At 44.1% G+C, this 27474-nt stretch overlaps 1 protein-coding gene across 1 annotated transcript; it reads left to right on the top strand.

Annotated features, from left to right (window-relative positions):
• LOC115195016 (low affinity immunoglobulin gamma Fc region receptor II-a-like) lies at nt 1-26567 on the top strand. Its single transcript, XM_029754917.1, has 6 exons — nt 1-78; nt 1365-1577; nt 14711-14714; nt 21951-22226; nt 25003-25245; nt 26353-26567. The coding sequence occupies exons 1-6, from the start codon at nt 1-3 to the stop codon at nt 26565-26567; spliced, it is 1029 nt and encodes a 342-aa protein (XP_029610777.1).
• The last annotated feature ends 907 nt before the right edge of the window (nt 26568-27474 follow it).

The following is a 27474-nucleotide window of genomic DNA, read 5'->3' on the forward strand; positions in this document are numbered from 1 at the left end:
ATGGGGAGACCCACTGGAGTCCTAGTCTTGGGAGGTGGCACAGGACGGACTAGGCTGGAGAAATCCACTGGAGACCTGGTGCGTGGAGCAGGCACAGGACTGACCAGGATGGGGAGACCCACTGGAGGCCTAGTCCTGGGAGGTGGCACAGGACGGACCAGGCTGGAAAGATCCACTGGAGGCCTGGTCCGAGGAGGAGGCACAGGATAAACCGGGCTGTGGGGGAGCACTGGAGTTCTAGACTTGACGCTCTTTACCCATACTCCAGGCTGAATGCCCACTTTAGCCCGTCACGGGCGGAGAGTAGGCATTGGGCGAACTGGGCCCTCCCAGTGCTCCGGAGACACAGTGCGCAGCGCCGGCGCAGGATAACCTGGACCGAGGAGGCGCACTGGAGACCAGACGCGCTGAGCTGGCACCATCCGCCCTGGCTCGATGCCCACTCTCGCATGGCACTTGCGGGGGGCTGGAATGTAGCGCACCGGGCTATGCATGCGCACTGGAGACACCGTGCGCTCCACAGCATAACACGGTGCCTTACCAGTACCACGCTGCTTCAGGTAAGCACAGGGAGTTGGCTCAGGTCTACCGCCTGACTCCGCCAATCTCCCCGTGTGCCCCCCCCAATTTTTTTTGGGGGGGCCACCTCCCGTGTCCGTTGCGCTCCCTCTCTTCGTACCAGCGCCTCTCAGCTATCGCCGCCTCGATCTCCCACTGCGGGCGGCGATACTCCCCAGCTTGAGCCCATGGTCCACCTTCGTCCAGTAATTCCTCCCATCTCCAGGAATCCTGAACGTTCCTCTCCATTTTCTCCAAAGTCCATGAGTCCTTCTCCTGGTGCCTCTCCTTCCTCCGCTGCTTGGTCCGTTTTTGGTGGGTAATTCTATAAGGGCTGTCGGGAGAGAGAGTAGACCAAGGCGCAGCGGAGTTAGTGTTCATCATGATTTTAATTAGAACAAAAGAGAACACTACACAAAAATAAGAAAACTGACAGCCAAACAGTCCTGTCAGGTGCAAAACACTCAACAGAAACAATTACCCACAAAACCCAAAGGAAAAACATGCTCCTTATGTGTGACTCCCAATCAGCAACAACGAGCTTCAGCTGTGCCTGATTGGGAGCCACACACGGCCCAAAACAAAGAAATACAAAAACATAGAGAAAGGAACATATAACGCCCACCCAATGTAACACCCTGGCCTAACCAAGATAAAGAACAAAAAACCCCTCTCTATGGCCAGGGCGTTACAGTGTGGAAAATGAAGTTGCTTACATTCCCCCGCAGTCAGCAAATAGTGTCTCTGGATTGTCCTTAAGGAGCTTATTTTTGTACTTATTCCGTGCTATTTTTTTTATATCCAAGAGGACCTGTACTGTGAAGGAGCTATGCCCGCGGTGCCAGGCCCCCACCAACTACTCTCAGTGGGTGAACAGACACAGCCAGGGTTTGGGGCCCCTGGACGTGGCCTATACATTATCCTGGGTGGACCCCTGGGAGCCCTTCTACATCGGGCACCACACCGTGCCCTTGTACGACGAGAACTTCAGGCAGTACGGCTTCAACCGCATCAGCCAGGTATGTATTGTATGTATACGGGTAAGCGGGTACTCTTAGATAGCAGTGGAGACGCGGCACGTGTGTGTGTGTGTGTGTGTGTGTATGGTTGCACACAGTTAGGGCTTAATTACATCAACTGACACCGTACACTGCAGAAACCCTGGCACTGCAGTAAAATATATAGTGTCTTAGGAAAGCATTCAGACCACTCGACGTTTTTCACGTTTTGTTATGTTACAGCCTTATTCTAAAATAGCTGCGCTTAGGGCAACCGGAGGAGGGGCCATTCCCTGCACCATCTGTGGCCGCAGAGGGCACACTGCTGGTCGGTGCTGGGGGGGTTCCTCAGGGAGTCAAGGCAGCAGGCACAGCTTCAAAGGTCTCTGCATTCGGGTGGGGGGGGGGGGGGGGGGGGGGGGGCTGTGAAAATCTTCTGCCATCGTTAGGCTCAAGAGTTTTCACACATCTGACTTCACACCTCAGTGCTAATTCAAGTTGCAGCCGGGTCTGTTCTGTCCTAGTAGCTTGGTAGTTTAGTAGTCTAAATGACCAAGATATTATTGTCTTTTACTTTTTGTCTTCAGAAGTAGCTTCAGACTGAATATTACTCACTCAGTGTTGTGTTGTATGGTATTTACAGGTTCTGCTGTGTTTCTTATGCAGTGTCACGCCCTGACCATAGAGAGCCTTTTTATTCTCTATTTTGGGTATGTCGGGGTGTGACTAGGGGGGTGTTTCTATCTAGGTGTTTTATTTCTATGTTGGCCCAATCTGTAGCGGGTCTATTATGTACCACAGGAGAACCAAGAAATGAAGAGCGACACCACGGCTATCTTTTAGGCTTTTATGTTGATCTGTAATAGAATTGTGAAAAGACAGGACAGGAACACATCAGTCTCCAATGCACCACCTGACAAATTGTTCTATACAGGAGCATGAAGAAAGGTAAAACACATATCCTGTCTCACATCCCCAATACATTGTTAGGTGCTTTCAGTGTTGACAGTACCAACAACAACTCATGTACAAAAACACTGCAACACAAACAAGTTACAACGTGAAATCGCCTCTATCCCATTCTGACCTTAGAGGACCTAACTACATCTCCCATAATGCAATGCCAGCACCAGTCCGCAGCTCAGCTAACCGTCTGCATCACAGAAAGGCATGCTAGCTAGCAACAGCAGCACTCTGTAAACTATATTAATGACAACAATAAAACTCTGAAAGTTATGTGTTTCAATAGTCTCACACTTCCTTATAACAATATCTACAGCATTAACCTTGGGATGTTTTATTTATGAACTTTTACAAAGGAGTAATCTGCAACACATACCTTTTTCTCTCAGTGTTTTCTCGGACTGAGGAGAACGGGAGCTACGGGTGTTAGTAGGTGACGCAAGCACCCAGATGAAATAAAATACATTTAATGAAACAAAACCCGAAGATGTTACCATCATTCAGCTACCGTAGCTGCCTACCTAACATCAACAGGCAGCACCAGTAGCGCAACAATTAAAAATAGACACAAGAGTTGTATGGCATTGAAGCTCGTCTAGAGGTATGTTAACACATACAAGAAAGCTCAGGAAATATTACATTTTTTTGGACACATATATTTTTATTTGGATTGAAGGTTTTGATGTAGAAGGTAGTATGTATGTCATTGCGAAAAAAATCCAATATTTTTCTAATTTTCAAAAAGAACCCAAAAAGAACCCAAAAAGAACTCAAAAAGAACTCAAAAAGAACTCAGGAGCCGATGAGATCATGACCTCCCTCTCTCTTCTCTCTAGGCCCCCTCCTTCTGTCACACACATCTTTCACACATCTCAGTCCTTCTCAAGAGGAAGTAGAGACGGGTAGAGAGGAGAGGTGGGGGTGGGGTGGTGTGACATGGGGTGGGGGAAGGGACAGCCTGCAAGACATTAGAGTTTAGATAGAGTTAGTGATCAACACTTTGAGATGGAACGGACCTGTCTTCTACTCTGTGAGTTTGATATTATCTGTATGGTTTAATATTATCTATGTGGTTTAATATCTATATAGTTTAATATCTGTATAGTTTAATATATATATGGTTTAATATCTATATAGTTTAACATCTGTATAGTTTAATATCTATATGGTTTAATATCTATATAGTTTAATATCTATATAGTTTAATATCTGTATGGTTTAATATCTATATAGTTTAATATATATGGTTTAATATATATATATATATATATATATATATATATATATATATATATATATATATATATATATATGGTTTAATATCTATGGTTTAATATTTATATATATATATATATACTTTACAAGAAAAATCGCATAAAAATAGATTTTAAACAGCGTTTGACATGCTTCTAAGTACGGTAAAGGAACATTTTGCATTTTTTTGTCACGAAATGCGCCTGCGAGTCGCACGAACAAAACGGAGCTATTTGGATATAACTATGGATTATTTGGAACCAAAACAACATTTGTTGTTGAAGTAGAAGTCCTGGGAGTGCATTCTGACGAAGAACAGCAAAGGTAATCCAATTTTTTGAATAGTAATTCTGAGTTTGCTGAGCCTCGACGTTGGCGAGTGTCTGAATAGCTAGCCTAGATGGCTGAGGTATGTACTCAGAATATTGCAAAATGTGGTTTTGCCGAAAAGCTATTTTAAAATCTGACACCGCGATTGCATAAAGGAGTTCTGTACCTATAATTCTTAAAATAATTTTTATGTATTTTGTGAAGGTTTATGAAGAGTAATTTAGTAAATTCACCGGAAGTTTTCGGTGGGTATGCTAGTTCTGAACATCACATGCTAATGTAAAAAGCTGTTTTTTTATATGAACTTGATTGAACAAAACATGCATGAATTGTATAACATAATGTCCTAGGAGTGTCATCTGATGAAGATCATCAAAGGTTAGTGCTGCATTTAGCTGTGTTTTGGGTTTTTGTGACATATATGCTTGCTTGAAAAATGGCTGTGTGGTTATTTCTGGCTATGTACTCTCCTAACATAATCTAATGTTTTGTTTTCACTGTAAAGCCTTTTTGAAATCGGACAATGTGGTTAGATTAATGAGAGTCTTGTTTCAGTGTTTACATCATGTACCATAGTGATAGTTCTCTCTGTGAGTTTCAGTGCTGTTGAGTACACTGGTATACTGTAGCCTCGGGCAAGATGGAGGTGAGTACATTTCTCTATATTCATCACCTGTTCTATAATAGTAACATTTCTCTATATTCATCACCTGTTCTATAATAGTAACATTTCTCTATATTCATCACCTGTTCTATAATAGTATCATTTCTCTATATTCATAATTTTTTCATTTATTCTCCTACTCTTCTTCTTCTCTCTCTCTTTTTTCCTCATATTATTGCCTCCATCTTTCTCCTCTCATAGTAAATTCTAATTATATTGTGTTTGATCATGTTAGTACAAACATGTGCCAAACATATCAGAGTGCTAATCTTGGGTCAGGTCACCTGTTCACTTCACTGTGAATAACGTAACATCTGGTGTTTAGTCAGCAAACTTACTACAGCCTAAGGTGTTGTGATCTTTTCTGTGTATCTAGTATTAGTTCCATGTCTGATCTCCCCCAAACATTGGCATCGTCAGTTATATTACTGTATTCATCACTACTGTTCTATATTCACCCAGTGGCATCATCAGTTATATTACTGTATTCATCAGTTATATTACTGTATTCATCAGTTATATTACTGTATTCATCACTACTGTTCTATTTTCACACAGTGGCATCATCAGTTATATTACTGTATTCATCAGTTATATTACCGTATTCATCAGTTATATTACTGTATTCATCAGTTATATTACTGTATTCATCACTACTGTTCTATTTTCACCTAGTGGCATCATCACAACCCCCTGATCCTGTCCTGCAGACACATAGTTGCTTCTCTATAGACACCATGTAACAGACACAAGCTAGTTGTTTCTATATAGACACCATGTAACAGACACAAGCTAGTTGTTTCTATATAGACACCATGTAACAGACACAAGCTAGTTGTTTCTATAGACACCATGTAACAGACACAAGCTAGTTGTTTCTATAGACACCATGTAACAGACACAAGCTAGTTGTTTCTATAGACACCATGTAACAGACACAAGCTAGTTGTTTCTATAGACACCATGTAACAGACACAAGCTAGTTGTTTCTATAGACTGACGTCGGTCGTCTAATGGGGACCAAGACACGGCGTGTGACGTGCTCATAATTACTTTTATTTAACTTAAAAAATGAACAAAATAACAAACGACCGTAAACAGTCCCGTCAGGTGCAACATACACAAAACAGGAAACAACCACCCACAAAACACAGGAAAAAAACACCTCTACTAAATAGGACCTTCAATTAGAGGCAACGAGGAGCAGCTGTCTCCAATTGAAGGTCAACCCAATTAACTAAACATAGAAATAGATATACTAGAATAACCATAGAAATATACTAACATAGAACAATAACCAAAAACCCCGAAACACATAAAACAAACACCCCCTGCCACGCCCTGACCAAGCTACAATAACAAACAACCCCCTTTACTGGTCAGAACGTGACAGTACCCCCTGCAGACCCCGTATGCACCTAAACAAAAACACAAAATAAACCCCAAAAATAAAGGGAGGGAAGGGAGGGTGGCTACCGTCACCGACGGCTTCCGCGCTACACCCCCCCCCTCCCAATCCTCCAACTAGGGAGGTGGCTCAGGCTCCGGCTTTAGTCCATATACTAGCCTGCCCACCCCCCTTGAACGCTCATGGCTGTAGACCACTGCAGAAGGCTCTGAGCTAAGGTGCATTGCTGAAGACCTCGGGCTGAGGCGCGTCGCTGGAGACTCAGGGCTGATGAGCGTCTCTGGAGACTCAGGGCTGATGAGCGTCTCTGGAGACTCAGGGCTGATGAGCGTCTCTGCAGGCTCCGGACTGTGGGCCGTCTCTGTCGGTTCCGGACTGTAGGAGGTCGCCGGAAGCTCTAGACGGGGAACAGTCGCCGGAAGTTCTGGACGGGGAACTGTCGTCGGACGCTCTGGACGGGGAACTGTCTCCGGACGCTCTGCACGGTGACTGCGCACTGAAGGCCTGATGCGTGGGACTGGCTTTGGAGGCGCCAGACTAGTAGCACGCACCATAAGGCTAGTGCGAAGGGCAGGAACAGGACGTACTGGACTGGGCTGACGCACTGGAAGCCTGCTGCGTGGGGCTGGTACTGGAGGTACCACACTAGTAACACTCACCACAGGGCTAGTGCAAGGAGCAGGAACGGGGCGTACTGGACTATGGAGGCTTACCGGAGAGAGAGTGCGAGAAGCAGGCACATGTTCAACACCATAAGCACGGGGAGTTTGCTCAGTGCTTACCCCTGGCCCAGCCAAACTACCCGTGTGCCCCCCCAAAATGTTTTTGGGGCTGCCTCTCGTTCTTCCCTGGTAGGCTCCGGTAACGTTCGATAACTTGCCCCCAAGTCCAGTTTCTTCTCCCACTCCACTCCAATACCGACCAGGTGTCTATCTCTGCCCGGGCACGCCGCTTTATCCAGTCATGGTGGGTAGTTCTGTAACGTTCGTCGTAGTGAGTGGGACCAAGACACGGCGTGTGACGTGCTTTTATTTAACTTAAAAAATGAACAAAACAACAAACGACCGTAAACAGTCCCGTCAGGTGCAACATACACAAAACAGGAAACAACCACCCACAAAACACAGGAAAAAAACACCCCTACTAAATAGGACCTTCAATTAGAGACAACGAGGAGCAGCTGCCTCCAATTGAAGAACAACCCAATTAACTAAACATAGAAATAGATATACTAGAATAACCATAGAAATATACTAACATAGAACAATAACCAAAAACCCCGAAACACATAAAACAAAGACCCCCTGCCACGCCCTGACCAAGCTACAATAGCAAATAACCACTTTTATTGGTCAGGAGGTGACATAGACACCATGTAACAGACACAAGCTAGTTGTTTCTCTCTAGACACCATGTAACAGACACAAGCTAGTTGTTTCTATAGACACCATGTAGCAGACACAAGCTAGTTGTTTCTCTATAGACACCATGTAACATACACAAGCTAGTTGTTTCTCTATAGACACCATGTATCAGACACAAGCTAGTTGTTTCTCTAGACACCATGTAACAGACGCAAGCTAGTTGTTTCTCTGTGATCACTTTCCTGAAGTCTAGTCAAACTCTTCTTTGTTGATTGATTGATGAAGACTTGAATTGGCTACAAAACACAAACCAGCTGGCTAAACGTGTTTTGCTGTTCAGTAGACATTGGTTTGAACTCAGGGTCTCTCACAAAATGGAAGCAGCAGTCAAGTTCGCTGACCATCTCCCAGATGGTCAGCGAACAGGGAAATCTATCCTGCACAGCTGGTGCAACTTGGGACGGTGATGGATGTTCTTCAACAAATAGATCTTCCCCAAGAGGCGCAACAAGTGGAGGATCCTTTACCATGAGTCGACCCAGCGAGCCAGCACCTCAGCCCATTCAGCAATCCACCTAGGTTAGCGATGCCCATTTGTCACTCCTGGACAAATATGACGGGACTCCATCCAAATGCCGTGGTTTCATCCTCTATTTCACTCATCAGATGTGAGCCCCCATCTGATGTCCAAGGTTGTCACGGTTATTTCCCTGCTGAGCGTGCAGGCATTGGAGTGGGCTATGGCCGTCTGAGAGAGAGGAGAGGAGGAGCTGGGTTCCTATGAAAAAAATAAAAAGATCTATGTACAATGTGTGCAAATGTATAAGAGTAGGGAGGTAGCCAATAAATAGGCCCTAGAGGTGAAAATAATTACAATTTAGCATTAATACTGGAGTGATAGATGTGCAGATGATGATGTGCAAGTAGAGATACTGGGTTGCAAAAAAGCAAGAGGGTAAGTAATAATATGGGGATGAGGTAGTCGGGTGTGCTATATACAGATGGGCTGTGTACAGCTGCAGCGATCGATAAGCTGCTCTGACAGCTGACACTTAACTTCTATGGGCTACGCTAGCGTCCCACCCCCGGTACACACTATCAACAGCCACTGAAAAATCAAGGGCGCCAAATTTGAAAACTACTAAATGTCATAATTCAAATTTCTCAAACATACAACTATCTTACACCCTTTGAAAGATAAACATCTCCTTAATCTAACCACGTTGTCCGATTTCAAAAAGGCTTTACGGCGAAAGCATAAAGTTAGATTATGTTTGGACAGTACATTGACAAAACATTACATACAGCCATTTTCAATGCAAAGACAGGCGTCACCAAAAGCAGAAAACCAGCTAAAATTATTGACTAACCTTTGACAATCTTCATCAGATGACACTCCTAGGACATCAAGTTAGACAATACATGCATTTTTTGTTCTATCAAGTTCATATTTATATCCAAAAACAGCATTTTACAATGGCGGTGATGTTCAGAAAATATTTTCCCTCCAATACTGCCGGTGAATCAACACAACAAATTAAAAAATACTATTCATTAATGTTGATAAAATATTAAACTGTCATTCAAAGATTTATAGATGAACATCTCCTTTATGCAAACGCTGTGACAGATTTCAAAAAAGCTTCACGAGGAAAGCACACTTTGCAATAACCTGAGTACAGCGCTCAGAAAAATACACTAGGCAATACAGATACCCGCCATTTTGGAGTCATCTAAAATCATAAATAGCATTAGAAATATTCACTTACCTTTGGTGATCTTCATCAGAAGGCACTTCCAGGTATCCCAGGTCCACAACAAATGTTGCTTTGTTTGATAAAGTCCATAATTTATGTCCAAATAGCTCCTTGTTGTTAGCGCGTTCAGTAAGCTACTCCAAGTGTAGGAAGCGCGCGGAAAATGTCACGACGAAAAGTAAAAAAAGTTCTATTTACGTTTGTTCAAACATGTCAAACGTTGTATAGCATCAATCTTTAGGGCCTTTTTCACTTAGAACTTCAATAATATTCCAACCGGACGATTGCAATGTCTTGAAAAACGTTTTTGAACACATCTAACTCTCACGTGAATGTGCGCCAATGAACGCCAGTACCTTCCTGAGTCAACAACTTCCAACTTCCTCTGTTTGCTCTCTGTTCATCATAGACGCCTCAAACAACTTTCTAAAGGCTGTTGACATCTAGTGGAAGCCTTAGGAAGTGCAAAATGAACCCTAAGTCACCGTGTGTTAGATAGAAAATGACTTGAAAGGACTACAATCACCAGAATTCTCACTTCCTGGTTAGATTTTTCTCAGGTTTTTTGCCTGCCATATGAGTTCTGTTATACTCACAGACATCATTCAAACAGTTTTAGAAACTTCAGAGTGTTTTCTATCCAAATCTACTAATAATATGCATATTATAGTTCCTGGGCCCGAGTAGTAGGCCGTTTATTTTGGGTACGTTTTTCATCCGGCCGTGAAAATACTGCCCCCTACCCTAGAGAGGTTAAATTCTTAATTATCGTGGATTTATCAGTTGTGACAGTGTTTCCTAGTCTCAGTGCAGTGGGCAGCTGGGAAGAGCTACTCTTATTCTCCAGGGACTTTATAGGGTCCCAAAACTTTTTGGAATTAGTGCTGCAGGATGCACATTTTTGTTTGAAAAAGCTAGCCTATGCTTTCCTAACTGACTGTGTGTATTGGTTCCTGACTTCCCTGAAAAGTTGCATATCGCGGGGACTATTCGAAGCTAGTGCAGTACGCCACAGGGTTTTTTTGTGCTGGTCAAGGGCAGTCAAGTCTGGAGTGAACCAAGGGCTATATCTGTTCTTAGTTCTACATTTTTTGAAAGGGGCATACTTATTTAAGATGGTGAGGAAAGCACTTTTAAAGAATAACCAGGCATCCTCCACTGACGGTATGAGGTCAATATCCTTTGAGGATACCCGGGCCAGGTCGATTAGAAAGGCCTGCTCGCAGAAGTGTTTCAGGGAGCGTTTGACAGTGATGAGGGGTGGTTGTTTGAGACAGTGATCGCTGAGATCCTGGTTGAAAACAACAGAGGTGTATTTGGAGGGCAAGTTAGTCGGGAAAATATCTACGAGGGTGCCCATGTTTACGGATTTGGGGTTGTACCTGGTAGGTTACTTGATCATTTGTATGAGATTGAGGGCATCTAGCTTAGATTGTAGGACGGCCGGGGTATTAAGCATATCCCAATATAGGTCACCTAGCAGTACGAACTCTGACGATAGATGGGGGGGCAAACAATTCGCATATGGTGTCCAGGGCACAGCTGGGAGCTGAGGGGGGTCTATAACAAGCGGCAACAGTGAGGGACTTATTTCTGGAGAGTTGGATCTTTAAAAGTAGAAGCCCGAACTGTTTGGGCGTAGACCTGTATACTATGACAGAACTCTGCAGGCTATCTCTACAGTAGATTGCAATTCCGCCCCCTTTAGCAGTTCTGTCTTGACGGAAAATGTTGTAATTGGGGATGGACATTTTCAGAATGTTTGGTGGCCTTCCTAAGCCAGGAATCAAACACGGCTAGGACATCAGTGTTGGCGGAGTGTGCTGAAGCAGTGAATAAAGCAAACTTAGGGAGGAGGCTTCTGATGTTAACATGCATGAACCCAAGGCATTTACGGTTGCAGAAGTCAACAAATGAGAGCGTCTGGGGACACACAGGGCTTCGGTTAAGCTCTACATCACCAGAGGAAAGGAGGAGGAGTAGGAAGAGGGTACGGCTAAAGGCTATAAGAACTGGTCGTCTAGTGCGTTCGGAACAGAGAATGAAAGGAGCAGATTTCTGGGCGTGGTAGGATAGATTCAGGGCATAGTGTATAGACAAGGGTATGGTAGGGTGTGAGTACAGTGGGGGTAAACCTAGACATTGACTGACGATGAAAGAGGTTGTATCTCTGGAGGCACCAATTAAGCTAGGTGCGGTCTCCGCATGTGTGGGGGTGGGACAAGAGGGCTATCTGAGGCATGTTGAGCAGGACTAGGGGCTCCGCAGTAAAAAAAACAAATGAGAGCTGCCCTAAATAACAGCATAAAATGCATATTGACATTAGAGAAAGGCATAAAGCAATCACAGCTAAGACAACAACGGGTAAAGGACAACAACAAAGGGTAAATGGTGATGAATGGGCAGAGAGGGTCATTTAGCTACACACAGGGCCTGAGTTTGAGGCTGGGTCCGACAGATAAACAACATGAAGTACCGTGTTAATGGACAGTCCAGCAGGCATCAGCTGTGTAGCCGAGTGATCATAGGGTCCAATGAGCAGCAATAGATGAAACAGGGAGCCGTTCAGTAGTCGATTACTACGCTAGGCGAGCGGGAGACACGGCGTTCAGAAAGCTAGCAGGCCGGGGATCATCACCAACATCCACGATGCAGGGGCCGGTTGAGAGCACATAAGCCAGAATTACGTCAGCAGACCAGCAGACCAGTCGTGATGGATCAACGGGGCTCCGTATCGACAAAGAGTCCAGGCCAATTGGCAAGAGAGGTATTGTAGTTGGTGTTCTTCGTTTGCTAGCCCGGAGATGGGCCTAGCTTGAGGCTAGCTCGAGGCTAACTGGTGCTTCTGGACAAGGTCGTTAGCCACAATAGCCACTTGGTAGCAACTAGCTAGCTGCGAAGATCTGGTGATGTAGTGGAGGAAAAAAGAAGTCCGATATGCTCAGGGCTGGTATCGCGCTGTTCAGACTGGCAGGTATTATCCAGGCTATCCGGGCTAAAGCAGCTGGAGTCCGAGCTAAAGGTAAAGACCGCTAGCAGTGGCTAACAATGACTAAATAGCTAGTGGCTAATTAGCTGGCTAGCTTCTGATGGAGGTTCCCGTTATAAGGTCTAAAACATAGCAGATCCGTACCACATTGGGTGAGGCGGGTTGCAGGATGGTACATTTAATTTGAAAATGGAAAATGTATACAAAAAACCCAGAAAAAAACAATATTTACAAAAAGAAACACGTCTCACTGCTCCGCCATCTTGGAATGTGTTATTTCATAGTTTTGAAAATAGTAAAATAATGAAAAACCCTTGAATGAGTAGGTGTGTCCAAACCTTTGACTGATACTGTATATATTATTTAAGATATGTATTCATTGTTTTCATGGACATCTATGTTTTAAAAAAATGAAGGCTATTTATACATTGAGCAGTTGTTTTTATTCATACTGTTAGTAGGTTCTGCCCTCTTAGGTTCTATTTGTCCCTCTTATTAAATCAAAACCTCTCAGAGGTGCCAAATATGTTCAAACTATGATAAGAAACTATGACCAACACATGTCTGTGTGTGTGAGTGATGATCTATTATTTAAATGTGTTACTCTCTCTCTGTCTCTGTCTCTCTTTTTAGCCATTTATGTATTTGTTATTCAATGCGTTTCTATGGGCTATAGTAGTATCAGCCAAATTCAATATGTTATCAAATCATTTTTGTATCTATATGTTTGATACCTAAAGGGGTCCTAAAATTCCAAATCAAATTGCTAAATGATCTGAAAACAATTCCATATGTCAGCATAGAACCCCCCCTCGGCTTCCAAAAAACGGTTCTTCCGATCCATACGGTTCCCTCCGCAAAGAACACTTTTGGAACGCTCTGAGAGACTCTGGGAGAGTGTCTCGCTGGTCTGGGCGGGGTGTCTGTTGATCTGTTGCTCCTGTGTGAGGTGTCGGGGCTGCGGTTGAAGGCGGATGTCTTTTAGGGTCCGGCTCTTTAGGCCAAAGACAGATGACCTCAGACCTTGTACTTTAATAATATATATAATCAGAGTTAGGTAGGTTAGCTTCTAAGTGTAATCTGTTACTGTTACCTGTCCAAAATTGTAATCTGTAATGTAACTTTTGGATTACCCTAACTCAGTAACGTAATCTGATTACATTCTGTTAGAAGAAGACAAAAATGTATGTCACCAATTGAACGACATCTATTGCAGGATACATCAATGTTAAAGTTTACATAGCTGGCCATATATGGATGTTAAATGTAACTTTATGGGTTGGTTATGTAGGCTTCTTCCAACCCATCGCTTTCTACTACATATAATAATATGATAAAATTATATCTTTACGTTAAAAACCAAAGTCTATCAGAATTCCAGTCATTCCAATAAATGTTATACCCCTTAATCTTCAAGAATAGGACTTGGAAAATTGGAAGTATAGAATAGCCAAATTGTTTTACCTGAGCATGACCTCAAAACTAAGGACTTATTAGCCAGCCCTACTCTGTTGTTTATGATTGTGTTGTCATGGAGGACTGACTGGGCTCATTGATTAGAGTTGAAAAATAAATGCTGTGCTCATGGAATGGCTTTGAGCACTACTGAAAAGGGCTATTTACCTGTGAAAAATGAGTGCCATATGCTGCATTTGCTATAGGCCTATTGTTTACCGTTTTGTTGGTGACACTTTGATATCTTGATAATATGCAGCTGTTTGAAGGGAAAATCTACAGATGAAACAATAACAAAATGGCCCATCCCGCCTCTGTTTTGGTAAAAAGCTGAGGGATTCGCCTGGAGAAATGCAACCACTCTCAGATTAATAGACCGAGCTATGGATGCAAGGACTGACCATCCATGATATCAACATTATAGTTTTAACCATGTTATGAGGCTATACAGTGCTTGTTTACAATGTAGTAAAACAGTTTATATTTGGGATTCTGATGGAGTGTGACAGTTGAACTAAGCTCATGAGGCATTTATACGTTATATACTTCAACAATCAATGGATATATATATATATATATATATATATATGTACAATATAATATATATTATTTTCCCACGATCCATCAAACACATTTGTCATCATAGTCTTGTGCCTTTATTCAATGCTGATTTGTCATTGAGAAAACAGAGAAGTGTCAAAGATTTTTTTCCCGCAAACATTCTTTCTGAATTTAAAAGTAATTCTCGAAGTAATCATCTAGTTTCTCAAAATAATCTGTAATCTGATTACAATATTTTTGCTGGGAACGAAACGAATTACAGTTTCTGTTTTTTGTAATCTCTTACATGTAATGGATTACATGCAATCAGTTACTCCCCAACCCTGTATATAATATATTATAATAATAATATTTTCCAGGATGAGGCAGTGAAGGCTTTGAGTTCCATAGTTGTGTGTTTTGCCCTCAGACCAGTAAGTGTTAACAGAGCCTGCTGAGCATCTGGTACATGCCATTTTCTTGGACTAGTGTAAGAGTGGGGGTTGGGCCTGCTTACTGCCTGGGCGTATGTGTGACTTTCATGTTGAGGCCCTCTTTTCAGGAGTGGGGTGCATGGGGGGGGCAGGAGGGGCATCGGTCTGATCTGGGGGGGACTATATTGGGTATGGGCATGGGTGGTTTGGGGGCTTGAGTCAACTGGTTGGGGTGGGGATGTGGTTGTTGGTGCTGTGGTCTGGGTGTAGGTCTTATTGGTGTGGATCCTCTTGGTGCAGGTCCCCCAAGAGAGGGTCTCAAAGTTCTGGAAGGGTGTCTCGCTGGTCTGGGCGGGGTGTCCGTTGCTCTGTTGCTCCTGTGTGAGGTGCTGGAGCTGCGGTTGAGGGTGACGTCCTTCAGCGATGTCCTTTAGGGTCCTGGCAAAGGAGGGGACTGTTGTCTTGTAGAGGTGGACCTTGTCAAGTCCAGGATGGGCACCAGAGTTTAGACACTGTGTGTTTGGGAATAGTTTATTTTCTTGTATGTAGTTCCCGTTTGAGTCCATAAAGAGTACAATCTGTGGCTTGTGAATGTCCTCAGTGGGTGTTGGGGTGTTGTCAGGAGAGCTATCAGGGTGGCTGACATGGGGGGGATCCCTTGGGCTTGGGGTTCTTCATTTGTCTGTCCTGCTGTGGTGACAAGGCTCTTTTCAGGATCTGAAGTGGGAGGTTCTGTTGTGGTGTCAAGGCTGTGGTGCACTTTTAGAATACATGGTGCTATCTAGAACCTCAAAGGGTTCTTCTTCTGTCCCCATATGAGAACCCTTTGAATAACCTTTCCACTGAGGGTTCTACATGGAAGTCAAAAGGATTTTACCTGGAACCAAAAAGGGTTTTACCTGGAACCCTGTTTTTCTAAGAGTGTTGAGGTCTGAAGTCTTCTCCAGCTCTCTAATGGGTTGTTCACACGTCATCTTTCTCACCTTTAGCACTCTTGACCTTCTCCTCTAGTGCTCTGTCCTTCTCCTGTACTCTTTCCATGCCTTGTAAGTTTAATATCCAAGGGGTAATGTACTGTGATGACATCTGCACAGGGGGAAGTCATGGAGCATGGGGCCTCAAAGGCTTCTGCATTTGGTTGGCGGAGGCTGTAAAACTCTCCTGCCATTGTTGGGCTCAAGGGCCTTGACAACTCTCACTTCACACCTCATTGCTAATTGAAGTTGCAGACAGATATGTTCTGTCCTAGCTAGCTTGGTAGCCTCAATGTAGCATTCAGTCCATATAAAGTAAAATATATAATTGTAATGTTTTTTTCTTATTGGCTTTAAAATTTGCTTCAAACTGAACATTACTCACACAATTCCAGGTTGAAAGGTATTTTCAGGTTTTTGTTTTGTTTCTTTTGCTGGTCATTGGTTTGTCAGAAGGTTTGCTGGATAATCCTTGGTAGTAAGAAGCCGTGGCAGTAAGAATCCTTGGTAGTAGAATCCTTGGTAGTTAGAATCATTGGTAGTTAGAATCCTTGGTAGTAGAATCCTTGGTAGTAGAATCCTTGGTAGTAGAATCCTTGGTAGTAGAATCCTTGGTAGTAGAATCATTGGCAGTAAGAATCATTGGTAGTTAGAATCCTTGGTAGTAAGAATCCTTGGTAGTAGAATCCTTAGTAGTAGAATCCTTTCTAGTAAGAATCATTGGTCGTAAGAATCCTTGGTAGTAAGAATCCTTGGCAGTAACAATCCTTGGCAGTAAGAATCCTTGGCAGTAAGAATCCTTGGCAGTAGAATCCTCGGTAGTAGAATCATTGGTAGTATGAATCATTGGCAGTTATAATCCTTGAAAGTAAGAATCCTTGGCAGTAAAAATCCTTGGCAGTAAGAATCATTGGTCGTAAGAATCCTTGGTAGTAGAATCATTGTCAGTAAGAATCCTTGGTAGTTAGAATCCTTGGTAGCAGAATCCTTTGTAGTAAGAATCCTTGGTAGTAAATACCATTCCAGAATCCTTGCAGATCATTTTGTCCAAATTCAGAATGTAGGTTTGGAGTTTTCATTTGGAGTGAAGGTTATGTTTTGGAGGGTAGTCACCCTCTCACTCACTCACTCACTCACTCACTCACTCACTCACTCACTCACTCACTCACTCACTCTCTCACTCTCTCACTCTCTCTTTCTCTCCATCTCTATCTCTCAATTCAGTTAAAGTGGCTTTATTGGCATGGGAAACATATGTTAACATTGCCAAAGCAAGTGAAGTAGATAATATACAAAAGTGAAATAAACAATGAAAATAAATAGCAAATATTACACTCACAGAAGTTCCAAAAGAATAAAGACATTACAAATGTCGTATTAGGTATATATACAGTGTTGTAATGATGTGTAAATGGTTAAAGTACAAAATAGAAAAAAATAAACATAAATATGGGTTGTATTTACAATGGTGTTTGTTCTTGACTGGTTGCCCTTTTCTTGTGGCAACAGATCACAAATCTTGTTGTTATGATGGCACACGGTGGTATTTCACCCAATAGATACTGGAGTTTATCAAAATTGGACTTGTTTTCTAGTTCTTTGTGGGTCTTTGTAATCTGAGGGAAATATGTGTCTATAATATGGTCATACATTTGGCAGGTCGTTATCAAGTGCAGCTCAGAATCCACCTCATTTTCTGGGCAGTGTGCACATAGCCTGTCTTCTCTTGAGAGCCAGGTCTAAGGCTGTTCTTATTTTCTCAATAGCAATAATATTTGGAAGATAAATACACAACGCAAAGTTGGAGAGGACAAGAGTATTAACCTCTCTAGAGTCGGCGGGACGAAATCGTCCCACCTACTCAACAGCCAGTTGAATCCCGTGGCGCGTTATTCAAATACCTTAGAAATGCTATTACTTCAATTTCTCAAACATATGACTATTTTACACCATTTTAAAGACAAGACTCTCGTTAATCTAACCACACTGTACAATTTCAAAAAGGCTTTACAACGAAAGCAAAACATTAGATTATGTCAGCAGAGTACCCAGCCAGAAATAATCAGACACCGATTTTTCAAGCTAGCATATAATGTCACATAAACCCAAACCACAGCTAAATGCAGCACTAACCTTTGATGATCTTCATCAGATGACAACCCTAGGACATTATGTTATACAATACAAACATGTTTTGTTCAATCAAGTTCATATTTATATCAAAAACCAGCTTTTTACATTAGCATGTGACGTTCAGAACTAGCATACCCCCCGCAAACTTCCGGTGAATTTACTAAATTACTCACGATAAACGTTCACAAAAAACATAACAATTATTTTAAGAATTATAGATACAGAACTCCTCTATGCACTCGCTATGTCCGATTTTAAAATAGCTTTTCGGTGAAAGCACACTTTGCAATATTCTCAGTAGATAGCCCGGCATCACAGGGCTAGCTATTTAGACACCCACCAAGTTTAGCACTCACCAAAATCAGATTTACTATAAGAAAAATGTTATTACCTTTGCTGTTCTTCGTCAGAATGCACTCCCAGGACTTCTACTTCAATAACAAATGTTGGTTTGGTTCAAAATAATCCATAGTTAGATCCAAATAGCGGCGTTTTGTTTGTGCGTTCAAGACACTATCCGAAGTGTAAATAAGGGTCATGCACACAACGCATTTCGTGACAAAAAAATTCTAAATATTCCATTACCGTACTTCGAAGCATGTCAACCGCTGTTTAAAATCAATTTTTATGCCATTTTTCTCGTAAAAAAGCGATTATATTCCGACCGGGAATCTGTGTTTAGGTTCAAAGACGAAAGAAAATAAAAGCATGGGATCCCCTCGTGCACGCGCCTAAGCCCATTGTCCTCTGATAGAGCACTTGCCAAAAGCGCTAATGTTTTTCAGCCTGGGGCTGGAATTACATCATTCAGCTTTTTCCCGCCTTCTGAAAGCCAATGGGAGCCGTAGGAAGTGTCACGTTACAGCAAAGATCCTCAGTCTTCAATAAACAGAGCCAGGAAGCTCAAGGAATGGTCAGAGAGGGCACTTCCTGTAAGGAATCTTCTCAGGTTTTTGCCTGCCATATGAGTTCTGTTATACTCACAGACACCATTCAAACAGTTTTAGAAACTTTAGGGTGTTTTCTATCCAAAGCCAATAATTATATGCATATTCTAGTTTCTGGGCAGTAGTAATAACCAGATTAAATCGGGTACATTTTTTATCCGGCCGTGTAAATACTGCCCCCTACCCCCAACAGGTTAAAGTATGGGGATTCTAGTGGGGGGATATAGGTAGCACACAGGAGGACATTTTTCTCTGTTAAGATAATTTCCTTTTGAATTTTTTGCCAAATGTAAAATGTTCCTGTTCTGATTAATTTAATAGAGTGAGTTATCCTCTTACATCTACACGTTCCGCTAGCGGAACGATTGCTCCAATATCCAATGATGGGCGGGGCGCGAAATTCAAACTCCTCTAAATTCGAAAACTTCCATTTTTCAAACATATGACTATTTTACAGCTATTTAAAGACAAGACTCTCCTTTATCTAACCAAACTGTCCGATTTCAAAAAGGCTTTACAGCGAAAGCAAAACATTAGAATATGTCAGCAGAGTACCCAGCCAGAAATATTCAGACACCCATTTTTCAAGCTAGCATATCATGTCACATAAACCCAAACCATAGCTAAATGCAGCACTAACCTTTGATGATCTTCATCAGATGACACACCTAGGACATTATGTTATACAATACATGCATGTCTGTTCAATCAAGTTCATATTTATATCAAAAACCAGCTTTTTACATTAGCATGTGACGTTCAGAACTAGCATTCCCACCGAACACTTCCGGTGATTTTACTAAATTACTCACGATAAACGTTCACAAAAAGCATAACAATTATTTTAAGAATTATAGATACAGAACTCCTCTATGCACTCGATATGTCCGATTTTAAAATAGCTTTTCGGATGAAGCACATTTTGCAATAATCTAAGTACATAGCCCGGCGTTACAGGGCTAGCTATTTAGACACCCTGCAAGTTTAGCCTTCACCAAAATCACATTTCCTATAAGAAAAATGTTCTTACCTTGCTTGTTCTTCATCAGAATACACTGCCAGGACTTCTACTTCAATAACAAATGTAGGTTTGGTCCCAAATAATCCATCGTTATATCCAAACAGCGACGTTTTGTTCGTGCTTTCTAGACACTATCCCAACGCTAAATCTCGGCCACGAGCATGACGCAAAATATGACAAAAAATTTCAAAATATTCCATTACCGTACTTCGAAGCATGTCAACCGCTGTTTAAAACCAATATTTATGCAATTTATCTCGTAGAGAAGCGATAATATTCCGACCGGGAATCTGCCTGTCTGTAAACTGAGGAAAAAACCGAAAGCCGGGGGCGGGGCGTGTCACGCGCCTAAGGCTTAGTCCATTGACTGACCACTCAGCTTTTGCTCTCGTGTGCTTCAGCCAGGGCTTTGAATTACGTCATTCCTGTTTTTCCCGGGCTATGAGAGGCCATTGTTGACGTGCGAAGTGTCACGTAAGAGCAGAGATCCTTTGTAAACGATAGAGATAATAAAGAAGGGCAAGAAATGTTCAGACAGGGTACTTCCTGAACAGAAGCATCTCAGGTTTTTGCCTGCCATAGGATTTCTGTTATACTCACAGACACCATTCAAACAGTTTCAGAAACTTTGGAGTGTTTTCTCTCCAAAGCTAATAATTATATGCATATTCCAGTTTCTGGGCAGGACTAATAATCAGATTAAATCGGGTATGTTTTTTATCCAGCCGTGAAATTACTGCCCCCTAGATGTAAGAGGTTAAGTCTGCTGTATACTGAATTAGCATACCCCTGAGTCTCTTCCCTGTTTTCACACCTGGTAGTTTGGTGGATGGGACTACCAGCTCTCTGTAACCTAGAGGGCAACCAGTGGGTCCGTCTCCTCTATACCATGTTTCTTGTTGGATGACAATGTCTGTATTTCTGATTTCTTTGGTGAAGTCCAGGTTCTTACTCTTTAGGCCAAAGGCAGATGACCTCAGGCCTTGTATTTTCCAGGATGAGATAATGAAGGCTTTGTGTTCCATAAAGTGTCCTTTGTTGTTAGTGGTGTGGTTTGGCCTCAGACCAGTAAGTGTGAGCAGAGCCTGCTGAGCATCTGGGACATGCCATTGTCTTGGGCTTGTCACATCTGCTCCTGCAACGCCCTCTACTGTTCATCCTGTGTCTCAGTGACCTGCCGTCACTCCCCCAGTACTCTCTCCCCCCGTATACTCTCTTCCTCTCCCTCTCTCTCTGTGTGTGTGTGTGATTGTGTGGGCGAAGACCGGTGTGCTGGAGTCAGAGCAGGTCCCCACCAGCTGCAACCTGTTCCATAATCAAGACCTCTACAAATACTCAGCCCTGCCACTTCCACACTGCCAGATCATAATCTCTGCTCAGCCAGTCTACGGTTCTAGCCGTTTGTTACTATTCAGATCCTGTTATCCTGTTGTGCCTGTTTGTCCCTTGCCTGATGCTGTTTTCCTCTCCGCTACAGTTCTGCCCGCTCTGCCTCTGGTCCCTGTCTCTGTCCCTGTCCCACGTCTCATCATATTGCTACTCTGTCCTGGATTCCCCACTCTACTGCTCCCTTGGATTCCCCTCCAGACCTGCTTACCCTGTCTCAACCCCCATCGCTCCAGCCTCAGCCTCCGCACCTGGTTTCCAGCAACCTGCCCGAGCTTTCCCTGACCTGCACTCCATCTCCCCCTGTGTTTCAATAAATACCTTGGTTACTTCATCCCAGTGTCCTTGTCTGAGTCTGCTCTTGGGTTCCCCTGTTCCACTTCGCGTAACAGGGCTAGTGTAAGACTGGGGGCTCACAGCCTGGGTGTATGTGTGACCTTCATGTTGAGGCCCTCTTTTGCGGGAGTGGGGGGGCATGGGGTGGGCAGGAGGGGCATAGGTCTGATCTGAGGGGGCCTAAATGGGGTGTGGGCATGGTTGACTTGGGGGGGTGTTGATTGGTTGGGGTGGGGGTGTGGATGTGGCTGGTGGTGTTGTGGTCTGGATGTAGGTCCTCTTGGGATGGGTCCTCTATGTGGAGGGGTGAGGGGGTCTGGATGTAGGTCCTCTGGTCCGGGGGGGAGGGGGGGAGGGGGGAGAGTGACCTGCTGGTGCAGGAGCTCATCTGCTCATGACCTCTTTCTCTCTCTCTTGCTCTCTCTCTCTCTCTCTTCAGATATCTCTCTTCCAGCCTCTCTGAGTGTCAGTCCTGACAGATCTCAGTTCTTTAAATATGAGTCTGTCTCTCTGAGCTGTGAGGTTCAGGGGAACTCTACTGGATGGAGAGTGGTGAGGAACCCAGAGAGAGGGAACCATACAGAGTGTAATACTGACTGGGGAACACCACAAGGGTCTTCATGCATCGTGTCACTAATATCATCAGACAGTGGAGTGTACTGGTGTGAGTCTGGGTCTGGAGAACACAGCAATGCTGTCAACATCACAGTACCTGGTATGTCCACAAACACCATCTACTAACATTATAGTGTTTAGTGGTTCATCTGGTTTCAGATAGCTGATGTTATGTTTATATATGATGTTTATATATTATATACAGCTGGAGCTGTGATCCTGGAGAGACCTGTTTATATATGATGTTTATATATTATATACAGCTGGAGCTGTGACCCTGGAGAGACCTGTGTAACGATCGTCGTGCAGGAAGGAAGAAGTGGACCAAGGCGCAGCTGGGAGCGAACACATGTTATTTATTACAGACTGAAATAACACGGTCAAAACAGAGAATAAACGTATCGTTACTGCTCCAACAAAAAGAGACAACACCCCACAAACATCGTGGGGGAAAAAGGAACTTAAATGTGATTCCCCAATCAGAGGCAACTAGCGACAGCTGTCTCTGATTGGGAATCGACAGAACCCAACATAGAAATAAGCCCCAAAGCAAGGCTATACCAAAAACATAGAAAATAAACTATAGAAATGCCACACCCTGACCAAAATAGAAGAGTTCACCTGGTCAGGGCGTGACAGTACCCCCCCTCCAACGGTGCGTACTCCCGGCGCACCAACCTAAAGTCTATTAGGGGGGGGACCGGGTGGGCGCCTCACCCTCGGTGGAGGCTCTGGCCCCGGGCGTGTTTCTCCCCCTGCCTCCACCCTAGCCCTACCCCTCTGGCCCGGACTGGACCACGGTGGAGCGCCATGCTCAGGCTCCGGAGCGGAGCCGCCGACCGGAACAGGACTGGTTACCGGTGGACCGGACATAGGCCGTGCCGGACTGTGGACACGCACCGTGGGCCTGGTGCGGGGAACAGGGACGGGCCGGACTGGACCGGGGACACGCACCACCAACCTGGTGCGGGGAGCAGGGATGGGCCGGACTGGACTGGGGACACGCACCAGCAACCTGGTGCGGGTAGCAGGGACGGGCCGGACAGGACTGGGGACACGCACCACTAACCTGGTGCGGGGAGCAGGGACGGGCCGGACTGGACTGGGGACACGCACCACTGGCTTGGTGCGGGGAGCAGGGATGGGCCGGACAGGACTGGGGACACGCACCACTGGCTTGGTGCGGGGAGCAGGGATGGGCCGGACTGGACTGTGGACACGCACCACATTCGCCCGGCAAGGGCGAGGTGCTGGCACAGGACGTGCTGGACCGTGACCGCACACGGCGACACAGTGCGCATAAGCGGCGCCGGATATCCTGGACCGAGGAGGCGCACTGGAGGTCTGGAGTGCACAGCTGACATCACCCGTTCTGGCTCAACGCCCACCTTAGCCTGGCAAGTGTGGAGCGCTGGCACAGAACGCACTGGGCTGTGCAGCCGTACCGGAGACACAGTGCGCGTCCTCGGCGCAGGATACATCGGACCGAGAAGGGGCACCGGAGGCCAGGAGCGCTGAGCCGGCACAACACGTCCTCGCTGAACACTCCCCCTAGCCCGGCAAATGCGGGGCGCTGGCACAGAGCGCACTGGGCTGTGCAGGCGCACTGGCGATACCGTGCGCACCTCTGCCACCCAAGGCTCTTCCTCCACGCTGTCCCTACACAGGTCCTCCAGGACCTGCCACATCTCTGCCTCCTCCTTCGCCGTTATCCCCCACGAGAGCAGTGGTCTGGGCTCTTCCTCTGCCCTTCCGGACCACCCCATTAGCCCCCCCAAAAAAATTTCTTGGGGGTGTCTTCCGGGCCTCCTCGACCGCCGCCTGCGACTCCTTCCACCGGCTGGCATCACCTCCTCGACCTGGGAATCCTTCCGCCAGGGTCCTTTCCCCGACATGATCTCCTCCCAGGTCCAGAACTCCTTCCCCTCGCGAGCCCATCTCTCGCGCTCCTTATCCTCCCGCTGCTTGGTCCTGGTTCGGTGGGGTGTTCTGTAACGATCGTCGTGCAGGAAGGAAGAAGTGGACCAAGGCGCAGCTGGGAGCGAACACATGTTATTTATTACAGACTGAAATAACACGGTCAAAACAGAGAATAAACGTATCGTTACTGCTCCAACAAAAAGAGACAACACCCCACAAACATCGTGGGGGAAAAAGGAACTTAAATGTGATTCCCCAATCAGAGGCAACTAGCGACAGCTGTCTCTGATTGGGAATCGACAGAACCCAACATAGAAATAAGCCCCAAAGCAAGGCTATACCAAAAACATAGAAAATAAACTATAGAAATGCCACACCCTGACCAAAATAGAAGAGTTCACCTGGTCAGGGCGTGACAACCTGTTTATATATGATGTTTATATATTATATACAGCTGGAGCTGTGATCTTGGAGAGACCTGTTTATATATGATGTTTATATATAATATACAGCTGGTGCTGTGATCCTGGAGAGACCTGTTTATATATGATGTTTATATATTATATACAGCTGGAGCTATGATCCTGGAGAGACCTGTTTATATATGATGTTTATATATTATATACAGCTGGTGCTGTGATCCTGGAGAGACCTGTTTATATATGATGTTTATATATTATATACAGCTGGAGCTGTGATCCTGGAGAGACCTGTTTATATATGATGTTTATATATTATATACAGCTGGAGCTGTGATCCTGGAGAGACCTGTTTATATATGATGTTTATATATTATATACAGCTGGTGCTGTGATCCTGGAGAGACCTGTTTATATATAATGTTTATATATTATATACAGCTGGTGCTGTGATCCTGGAGAGACCTGATTATATACAGCTGGTGCTGTGATCCTGGAGAGACCTGATTATATATGATGTTTATATATTATATACAGCTGGAGCTGTGATCCTGGAGAGCCCTGTCCTTCCTGTGACTGGGGGAGATTCTGTGACTCTGCGCTGCAGATATCAGGGAACTCCCTCTGACCTCACAGCTGTTTTCTACAAAGATGGATCCCTCATCAGGACTGAGACTACAGGAGAGATGACCATCCCTGCAGTATCCAAGTCAGATGAAGGACTCTACAAGTGTTACAACTCTGAAGGAGAATCACCAGAGAGCTGGATGACTGTGACAGGTGAGAATATGAGAAACCTTTACTTTCAGATTATTTGATCCTTCTTTACACTGTTAAGAGGTGCTAAAACCTGCATTATAAACTGGGGGGTTCCAGTCCTGAATGCTGATTGGCTGGAAGCTGTGGTTTATCAGATCATATACTACGGGTGAGAGACAAAACATTAATTTTTATGCTGAAAGAGTCAGGAGTTCATCTTCTCATGACTCTTTGTCTCTCTCAGATCTCTCACGTTGGAAGAGAGACAAAATAGCAATAAGGCACCAATTTACAACGCCAGTATCGAAGCATTACGTATAAGAACAGTAATGGCCATATTGATTCAATATGACTTGGTAGTAACATGTCTAACACTGTATTTAATGTAATTTAACCATGAAAATATACTGAACATTTTACTATATTAACAGAATTGAAATAATGTGTTTATGTGTGTGTGTGTATTTTCTTGCCACTTCCATTTTACATGTCTCTCCCATCACCATCTCCAGTGTTGTCCATGTCTCTTTCCAGCACCATCTCCAGTGTTGTCCATGTCTCTACCCAGCACCATCTCCAGTGTTGTCCATGTCTCTCCAGCACCATCTCCAGTGTTGTCCATGTCTCCCTCCAGCACCATCTCTAGTGTTGTCCATGTCTCTCTCCAGCACCATCTCCAGTGTTGTCCATGTCTCTCTCCAGCACCATCTCCAGTGTTGTCCATGTCTCTACCCATCACCATCTCCAGTGTTGTCCATGTCTCTACCCAGCACCATCTCCAGTGTTGTCCATGTCTCTCTCCAGCACCATCTCCAGTGTTGTCCATGTCTCTCTCCATCACCATCTCCAGTGTTGTCCATGTCTCTACCAGCACCATCTCCAGTGTTGTCCATGTCTCTCTCCAGCACCATCTCCAGTGTTGTCCATGTCTCTACCAGCACCATCTCCAGTGTTGTCCATGTCTCTCTCCAGCACCATCTCCATTGTTGTTTTAAATAGTTTTCTTTCTCCAGATGCAGGTCTAATAACTGTGTTGTCCATGTCTCTACCCAGGCTGCTGTGTAGTTTACTGGTGGGCTCTCCCTACCTATAAATGTGCTCATAATACAGTTCTCATTCTTTCTCCAGATGCAGTTCCATCTCCAGCAGTCCCAGTGTTGTCCATGTCTCTCTCCAGGCTGCTGTGTAGTCTACTGGTAGGGTCTCCCTACCTGCTGGTGACCATCATACTGCTGGTGAAATACTGCAGGAGCAGGGCTCAAGGTGAGAACCTGAGTTTATACAGGATCACCTCATTCCAACAGAATACCTGTTGTATATCAGAAATATATCACAAGGACTGACAATACTGCAGTAGTTCTGACTGAGTTATGTTGTAAAGTGTTGATAACTGTATCTCTGATTGAACCATGTTGTAAAGTATTGATAACTGTATCTCTGATTGAACCATGTTGTAAAGTGCTGATAACTGTCTGTTTAGGGGGAACCAGGGTACCCAGGAAGACACACCAAGACCAATTAGGTGAGTTTCTACCTTACATCACAACAGCTGCAGGGAACAATATGTTATTCTGAACACAGTGTGTACTATATTATGTTACCTCTTAGTAGTAGTAGAAAGTAGGATGGATTAGAGTCAACTACGACAATATGGTATTCTGAACACAGTGTGTACTATATTATGTTACCTCTTAGTAGTAGTAGATAGTAGGATGGATTAGAGTCAACTACCACAATATGTAATGTAACTGATATGAATTCATTCATTTAGGAGTAAATATTCTGGGTGTTGTCGTGGAAATCCCCCCAAATAATGGGAGAGGTCAATCACCAATCAGCATATTACTTTATTCAAAACGCATGGAATAATACATTATGGCCTTTCTCTTGCATTTCAAAGATGATGGTACTAAAAAATACAAAAGAACGGTTGTTTTTTTCTTTGTATTATCTTCTACCAGATCTATTGTGTTATATTCTACTACACTCCTTTCACATTTCCATAAACTTCAAAGTGTTTCCTTTCAAATGGTACCAAGAATATGCATATCCTTGCTTCAGGGCGTGAGTTATAGGCAGTTTGATTTAGGTATGTTTAGGATAACATTTAAAAAAGGGTCCGATCCTTAAGAAGTTTAATAAGGAAGCAGGTCACAATACACACACAGGTGAATACATGAATAGTGAACAGAGTGCTCTGCAATAATGAGGCTGGTCGACCCAACAAACACCAACCCATTCTATGGAATG

Source organism: Salmo trutta, chromosome 5 (genome assembly GCF_901001165.1).
Source record: "Salmo trutta chromosome 5, fSalTru1.1, whole genome shotgun sequence".
In the NCBI taxonomy this organism is placed as follows: domain Eukaryota; kingdom Metazoa; phylum Chordata; class Actinopteri; order Salmoniformes; family Salmonidae; genus Salmo; species Salmo trutta.